Below are 8,062 nucleotides of genomic sequence, written 5' to 3'. Positions count from 1 at the left end.
TTAGCAGAGAATATACTAATGGATTTACTCAGTTGCTGATGAAATACAGATCGATGAGCAAACTGGACTCGAAACACAGACGAGATTCATTCGCACACAACGCTAGAGTACTAGACACACAGCGCACGCACGGACAGCCGGACTCTGGTTTTTTTTATTTCATCACTACCACCGGGGCGAAACTCCACACCTCTGCTCTGCAGTCCACCTCATCGCGCAGCGAGCACGCAGACGCCTAGCCGGAGATCTGGATGGACTTGACGTCGGGCTTCTTGGCCTCCTCCTTGGGCACGGTGACGGTGAGCACGCCGTTCTCCATCGACGCCTTCACCTGCTCCGCCTTGGCGTTCTCCGGGAGCCGGAACCTGCGGAGGAACTTGCCGCTGCTGCGCTCCACCCTGTGCCAGGTGTCGGTCTTCTCCTCCTGCTCCTTGTTCCGCTCGCCGCTGATCTGGAGGATGTTGCCGTCCTCCACCTCCACCTTCACCTCCTCCTTCTTCAGCCCGGGGACGTCCGCCTTGAACACGTGCGCCTCGGGCGTCTCCTTCCAGTCGATGCGCGCGCCCGCGAAGGCCGCCGTGTCGGAGGAGGTGCGCGGGACGAGGCTGCCGCCGCTGTTGCTGCTGCCGGAGCCGAAGGGGAAGCCGTCAAAAGGGTCGAAGAAGTCGAGGGAGAAGGGGTCGAACACGTTGCTGCGGCGGATCAGCGACATTGTTGATGGGGATTCGAGCTGCTGGTGGAAGGAATCGACGATTTGATTAGTGTTGGAAGCGGAAGGGTGAGCGATTGATTTGTGGTAGCTCTTTTGATCGGTGCTTTCTTCAGACTTTCTTGGGTTTCTGTCGATCGGGATGGGAGAATTTATAGAGGGCTGGGGATTGTATGGAGAAAGGAGAAAGCAAATCTTCTAGAGAATTCTCTCGTCTTCCCGTGAAGACTCGAGGCCACTAGATCGTGTTCGTCGTTTGGGCCGGATTTGGTTTGGTCCGGTCTCGTGGAGAAGACACCAGCAGCTTCTCGACTCTGCAGTAGAGAACCGCTCAAAAGAAAAAAGACTCTGCAGTTGATTTGCGCTGATGCTTTTTCTGGAAAAAATGCACCGATATTTACTCCCTTCGTCCGACGAAAAATTGTACATATAGAAATTTTAGAATAAATTATAAAATGAAATAAAAAATACACTGAAAATGTGTCACCATCTTTTCTTTTTAATTATCCAACCCCTACGGGCTATGTGCATGTAGAAATTAAGGAGACCGTCTGTAGAATGTTATTGGTCTTGATTATCGTAAGATGAGAGAGAAACATTTTTTTCTACTTTAAGATGCATTGAGAAGATATAAATACACTCTTTTGTGAATAAATTTTAAAGCCAAACGTACACTTTTCATCAGACGAAGTGAGTATTTTTTTTAAACTGTGAGTAGCTCTCACCTAGATGAGAAAATAACTATGTGCCACCTAGCTCCTACAATGTTGGATTTTACACGAAGATTCAAACTTTTTTTGAACGCCAATATATGACTACCGTATATCCAACGAACTAAACAACCGTCTTGGGAGGAGCCAGCTAACGAAATCATTCGCCCCCAGTAACAAATCCAGGCGAACATCCACGTGAGCAGAAACCCCCATGCCACAATCTCCCACCCACGCAAAACATTCTCCGCTCCCAACTCCTGGCCCAGACTGTTAGAAAACCCCATTAAACCCCTCCCGTACCATCCCGTCGCTTCCATCGCCTCTGTCTCCACCACACCCCCCTTTCCTCCATCACCCCATCGCCTCCATCGAATTCGACCAGGAAAAACTACCACGGGAAAGTAAGGAGGCGCTGGTTCAAGCATCATCCAAGAGAAATTGAGGCAAGATCTGAACTACCGGCTCTTCTCATCCCCTCCCCACCACCAGCCCCCCCCCCACCCCCAAACCCATGTGCAAAACACTGCCTACCCGATCAAGAAAACTTGTGGTTTACAAATCGTAGTATAAGATAATTGCCATCTTAAAAGACAAGTGGAAGAAACCCATACTACATCGTGGAAGAAACCAAGTAGCATCCAGGGAGGCTCTAGGCCAGGCATTTTCAAGCGTGGAAGCGAACCAAACTAACTACTAAAGCCCCATGACAGGATGTGTAAAAATCAACAATATTTACAGAAAAAAATTGCCATCTGAAAGCTGACGAAAATCCTAAGTGGGTAGTAGTAAAAGTGCCATGTGATTACTTCTGAAAAATGCCATCATGAATCCACTAAAAACTAACATGCCAAGTAGTCCATGCAAAACCCCACTAAAAATGCCAAGAAAAACAGGGAAAAAAGTACCATGCCATATCCACTAGAACTATCATGACTGGTTGTACAAAAAGCATTCAATTTTTTTTAAAAAAACCCTGCCGCAGTGAACTAACTATAAAAATGCATCGTGTCCAATTATAAAAACTGCCACCTTAAAGTTGATGAGAATACCAAATGAAAAGTAATAAATTTGCCATGTGATTGCTGCTAAAAAATGCCATTGTAGATACACCTAACAAGCCAAAGCCATGGTAGACCCACTAAAAATCTGCCACGTGAAAACTGCTGAAAATGCCATGTGATTACTGCTGAAAAATGTCATCCTAAATCACTGATAACTAACATGCCAAACAGTCCATGCAAAGCCCCGCTAAAAAATAACAATAAAACAGGGAGGAAATGCCATGCAAGACTACACACTACCAATTTATAACAAAAAAAATTCATATAAGTGCTGCTAAAAATGCCATGTGAGTATTGATAAGAAACCTGCTAAACTAGGGTTAGTGCTACTGAAAACCGCCATGTGAGTAGCTCTTAGAATAAATCACATTTAAAAAACCGATATGTGTCTGCTATTAAAACCTGTCATCTGATATCTGATAAAAATCCTCGTAGACATGGGCATTACCAGGCTATCACATGCTGAGGTTTATGTATTTTAAGGGACATGCCGCGGGTCCCAAAGAAGTTTGCTCCGACCATGGCATTTGTAAGAGTATCTCCATTTTTTAGGGCTTTTGGGGTAACAAAACAACTTTCAACAACTGGACAAAATATAAAGTTGGCAAAAAAAATTGGGCATCCCAAAAGAAGCATGGAGGTGTTGTGGCATGCCGATTGTTACCGCAAACACAAAATTCAGCCACACATTGCCCTCATTTCCGAATATAAAAAAGCTCCAACTTAAGGCACGCTCGAGGCTATTAACGGTGCAATACACCGGGGGTGACCTATGCAAAGTCATATTACGCGGTTCCGTGATGTACGGTAGATCCGGGGCCATCCACTTGTTCTGAGATTCGTAAAACTGTATGGCCCACCTAAATGTATGGCACTAGTATATTTCTTGTATTTTTTTAGTCAAACCAATGGCAGCATAATGGACCCCGAAGTACACCTTTTGTCGGAGACGATACACATGCAAGTTTTTCCTCTCACTCCACACACGAAACAAATCCATAGACTTTATTTCCTCTTAAAGAATTTAAATCAACCATATCTTTTAAACTATAGACTCGTTTTTGATTTTTTTTATATATTTGGACCCCTGGCGTCAAGAACTTTAAAACTAGACTAATTTTGGTTATATTTCAAACACATTTAATTTTTGACGTTTCACATTTCATATGTGAAATAAATCCATTTCACTAGAAAAATCTAAAACAAACCTATTTCACTAGAAATATGTGAAAATAACATTTTTTACATAAACCTATTTAACTCAAATGACAACTTATGAAATTAATTATTTGAAGGTGTGTAACATTTTTATTTCAAAGGAGTAAAATAAGTTATTTCATAAACGTGCAATTGAAATAGATGTGACTTTTGTGAAACAAGCCAGGGAAAGTGAAATGTATGTTCTAAAAGTGAAAAATAATATGAAACCGAAATGTTAACTTGTGAAACTGATTATTTCCATATGTTTAACAGTTTATTTCAGAAGAGTGAAACATGTTATTTCAAACATGTGCAATTGAAATATATGTGTTTTTTATGTAACAAGCCCATGGAAAGTGAAATTCATGTTCTGAAAGTGAAAACAATATGAAACTAAAACGTTAATTTGTGGAACCGATTATTTCAAAATGTGCAAAAATTTATTTCAGGAATGTGAAACATGTTATTTTTAAAAATGTGCAATTATAATATATGTGATTATTGTAAAACAAGCTAGTGAAAAGTAAAATGTAGGTTCTGAAAGTGAAAAACAGTATGAACTGAAAGTGAAAAATAATATGAACTGAAATGTCAACTTGTGAAACCGATCGTTTCCAAATGTGAAATGGTTTATTATAAAACAATGATATATGTTCTTTCAAAATTGTGCAATTGAAGTATATATGATTTATCTGAAGCAAGCCGGTAAAAAGTGAAATGTAAGTTCTGAATGTGAAAAACAATACGAAACTGAAATGTGAACTTGTGAAACTGATTGAAATCATCTTATCCATAAGATTTAAAGTGGGTGAAACATGTGAAATGTGTTTCATGAATTTTAACTTATTTAAAATGTATCCAAAATCGGTCTTGTTTTAAAGGTCTTTGCGACATGAGTTCAAATATATAAAAAGTTTTGAAATCAGAAGTTTGGTTAACTGATATGAATGATTTTAAGTTAGCAAAGGTGAAATAAAGATATGAATTAGTTTGAGAGAGAGGAGAGGGAATGGATAGCACATGCATGCAAGACCCTGTGTCATCTGACCAAAAGGTGACTTCGACGGGACCCGTGTACCCTGTTTGCATTTTGTATAGCTATGTATTCTCGAAACACAATGCTTCGCTTTTAATGCTGCATAGTGTTGCACTAATCTTCAGACCGCAACGAGCAGCTCAAGATCTGCCGGTACATCACGAAACCGCTCAATTTTACTTTTCGGGGCGGCCTCTCCGTGGGAAGCCTGGCTGTAGGCTTGCCTCGGGAACCAGAAGGCTTGGTAGAAGCCTGGCGACAGGAAAAGAAAATAGTTGCTCTGGTGAGATGAAGGATGTTGGTTCTATGGAGGGCTTGGCACCTGAGAGATGACGTTGTTCACAATAAAGGTGAGGCTACTATACGAGACTCAGTGATGTTCTTGAGAAATTACTGGGAGTGTTTATCCTCTACAAATCCGATTACAAGTGATGTTAAGGGGAAGCAGAAGCTTCATGTAGTTAATACACAGTATACTAGCTTGCCGCGCCATGTTGATGGGGTTGACTGGACTAAACCGCCCGAGAATCACATAAAGATCAATGTCGACGCTTCTTTCATTGCAACCACGGGTTTGGCTGCGCTAGGAGCGGTTGGCAGTGATAGTTTTGGTGAATTTGTCTTCTCTACGGGTTGTCATTTTCGTGGATGCTCAGATGCTAAGGAAGCTGAAGCCCATGCCCTATCTTTTGGTCTTAACCAGGCTCATAAGCTGGATTTAAACATAGTGCAGATGGAGACCGACTGTAACGCTGTAGCGGCCGCTGTGAATGATGTTAATGCTAGCAGGACCAGCTGGTGGGCTTGCTATGAGAATTCTAAGGATATGATCAAGGAGTTTGGAGCTTGTTCTGTTTCCAAAGCCCAGAGGGAGAGCAATGTGGCCGCGCATGAGCTTGCTGCATATACTAGAGTGAATGAAGATTTCTTTCAGCTGATGTGCCACATGCCTTGAAGCAGGTTGTTGCTTCTGATTGTAACCCAATTTTATTGATATAAATGAAGCTCTCCCTTATCTAAAAAAAAGTCCAAAACCCTTAACTTTTTTTTGAACAGCCAAATCCCTTAATTGAATGTTGCTGACTCTATATCATGTTTTTCATTAGTCCAGTAGAAATGAATAAGTGAGCTATGGGTTCATCTTCAGGTCACAATGTGAGTCTCTGCTGTAATCCTTTACTGCTTTAATACTTTTCACTTCTAAGTCGAGTGCTAGCGTATTATAACCATGATTGTGAAATAACATATTTATTTATTTATTGTTTGCATATGATCAGTAAATATTCCTGACGGCGACCATTTTATCAGTAGGAGATCTCCATAGTTTTATTATTTCCACTACTCTCCAATGGTGAGATGCAGCAGCTCTCTGAACTCGAGCCTCCTGGTCTCCGTATGCAGCGTCCTCTTCTTGTTTGGCCAGTAGGTGACCCATATCCTGCCCTTGATCTCCCACTCCATGGTCTTGCCGGCTGCGGCCGCGCACATCCTCCAGCACACGCCCTCCCCGTACTCGTCGCCGGCAAAGATGACTCCTCCGCTTCTGGTGAAGGGCCTGCTGGGGCTGGTGTACCGGTTCCTGAACCAGGACCTCGGCTGGAAGAGCTCCAGCTTGGGCGGGTCGCTGGAGAAGACCTCCCTGCCCCCGCCGCCGCTGCCGTGGAGGAACCAGTTCAGTGACGCCGTGTTACCGTGCACCGAGTGCTCGAACTTCCAGGGCTTCATGGTCCTGGTCACCGTCTCGTGCGCCGACACGCTGATGCCGATCGACGCCGGTGCGGCGGCGAGCGTCGTGTCGATGCCCTTGTCGGTGCCGACCTCCTGGACGGGGTTGTCCGTGGACCTGCTCACGGAGAGCGAGAGGATGTCCGACTGCGCCATGGGCGTGAGCTGCAGCGATATGCGCGACGGGAAGTGCTTCTCGTCGGAGCCGTGGCCTTGCCTCGCCATGAGAGTCTCGGACACCAGCTGTATCACGTCGCACCTGCATGCAAAAGGAAGATCAGTAAATCATTTAGTGCAGTTCTTGATTAATGCATGGTGAATTGAGTTGCGCGGATCGACCGTATGTTGTCGACGTTGACGGCGACGTCGATCCAGTTCTCCTGGAACGCGACTCTGTACGTGAACTGGATGACGCTCTCGAGCTGCTGGTAGTTGAGCGAGAAGAGCAGTCTCTCGTCTTTGACCAGCTGGTGCTGCTGCTGCTGGTGGTGGTGATGGGACGGGTGGTTCTCCATGGTCATGGCCACGACCGGGCAGTACAGCTGGACCTTCCATAGCCTGCTCGCCGACAGAGCATAGGAGAACACCGCGAAACGCAGCGGGGACGACGTGCCGGCGCCTGACCGGAGAGCCTCCATGGCCCAGTTGGTGACGCCCAGATTCAGCGACCGCATCCACTGCTCCTCCAGGTCGGACCCGAGGGCCAGCATAAGCTCCCTCGCTGCGTGGCGCATCTCGTCGCGGGTCAGCCGTGCGGTGATCGCGCCGATGAACTCCCGCCGGGGCGTGGACGGGGCCTCGTAGATGCAGACCAGGAACGCCAGGGCCAGGACGGACAGGCTGAGGATCTTGCCCGAACCTTCGGACACATGCACGGCCGGTAGCCTGAAGATGGCCCTGCTGCTAGAGTAAGGCCCGTACCTGAGCACCCCGCAGACGATCTCGAGCAAGAACTGGGCCGCAACGTCTGTGGTGTTCGCAGGTTTCAGCTTGGAATAATGGGAGCTCCAGAGCGAGACTGGATCGTGGTCACGGGACCCGTCACAGATGGAGAAAGACAAACTGAAGGGATGGGTTTCTTCAGATTGTCTGGTGACTACGAGGTTGAGGGATTGGTTTGTGGATGGAGAACTGCATATCTGGAGAGAGTGGGATTCGTCTGCCCTCCATTGCCCGGGGAGGCTCCTGATCCACTGCCAGATGTCAGGAGCAAAGCCAGAAGCCATGGATGGCAGAGGAGGAAGAGCTGGCTCTATGTCTATGGACTCCATGATCACCTATGTCGAATTATATACACATTTCAAGCCACGAGGTGAAATTGAAACGGGAAAGTACTAAGGAAGTCAAATTATTAGAAACCATTCGATAGGGCACGTTGAGGGCAACTGAAACTCTACTTTCCTGTGATTGCAAAGCCCCTTTCAGATGATGTGTAGATTCAGTACTGTCCAATTCAGCACATTGTTGAGTAGTGCAAGGGAACGTTTTCCTGCTAATGGTGCCCAGCCTAGAGCCTATATGTACTGCTTTTTTCGTCAATCTACATCAAGTCTAGTGAGATTACATCAAGGAAAATCGAGCAAGTCTGGTGCAGCGCAGAAAGATGATCCATCAAGAC

The 8,062-nt window shown here is 45.4% G+C and overlaps 2 protein-coding genes across 2 annotated transcripts; both read right to left on the bottom strand.

Moving 5' to 3' along the window:
* LOC125552184 (17.4 kDa class I heat shock protein) lies at positions 1–998 on the bottom strand. Its single transcript, XM_048715663.1, has one exon. The coding sequence runs from the start codon at positions 710–712 to the stop codon at positions 236–238; it is 477 nt and encodes a 158-aa protein (XP_048571620.1). The 5' UTR covers positions 713–998; the 3' UTR covers positions 1–235.
* Positions 999–5,848: 4,850 nt separating this feature from the next.
* LOC125552183 lies at positions 5,849–7,832 on the bottom strand. Its single transcript, XM_048715662.1, has 2 exons — positions 6,784–7,832; positions 5,849–6,703 (listed from the first exon to the last, which is right to left on the bottom strand). The coding sequence occupies exons 1-2, from the start codon at positions 7,713–7,715 to the stop codon at positions 6,058–6,060; spliced, it is 1,578 nt and encodes a 525-aa protein (XP_048571619.1). The 5' UTR covers positions 7,716–7,832; the 3' UTR covers positions 5,849–6,057.
* Between the last annotated feature and the right edge of the window lie 230 nt (positions 7,833–8,062).

The sequence above is a fragment of the Triticum urartu genome, chromosome 4 (genome assembly GCF_003073215.2).
Source record: "Triticum urartu cultivar G1812 chromosome 4, Tu2.1, whole genome shotgun sequence".
NCBI lineage: Eukaryota > Viridiplantae > Streptophyta > Magnoliopsida > Poales > Poaceae > Triticum > Triticum urartu.
Note: the sequence above shows the minus strand (reverse complement) of the source record. Positions and strands in the feature narration are given on the sequence as shown.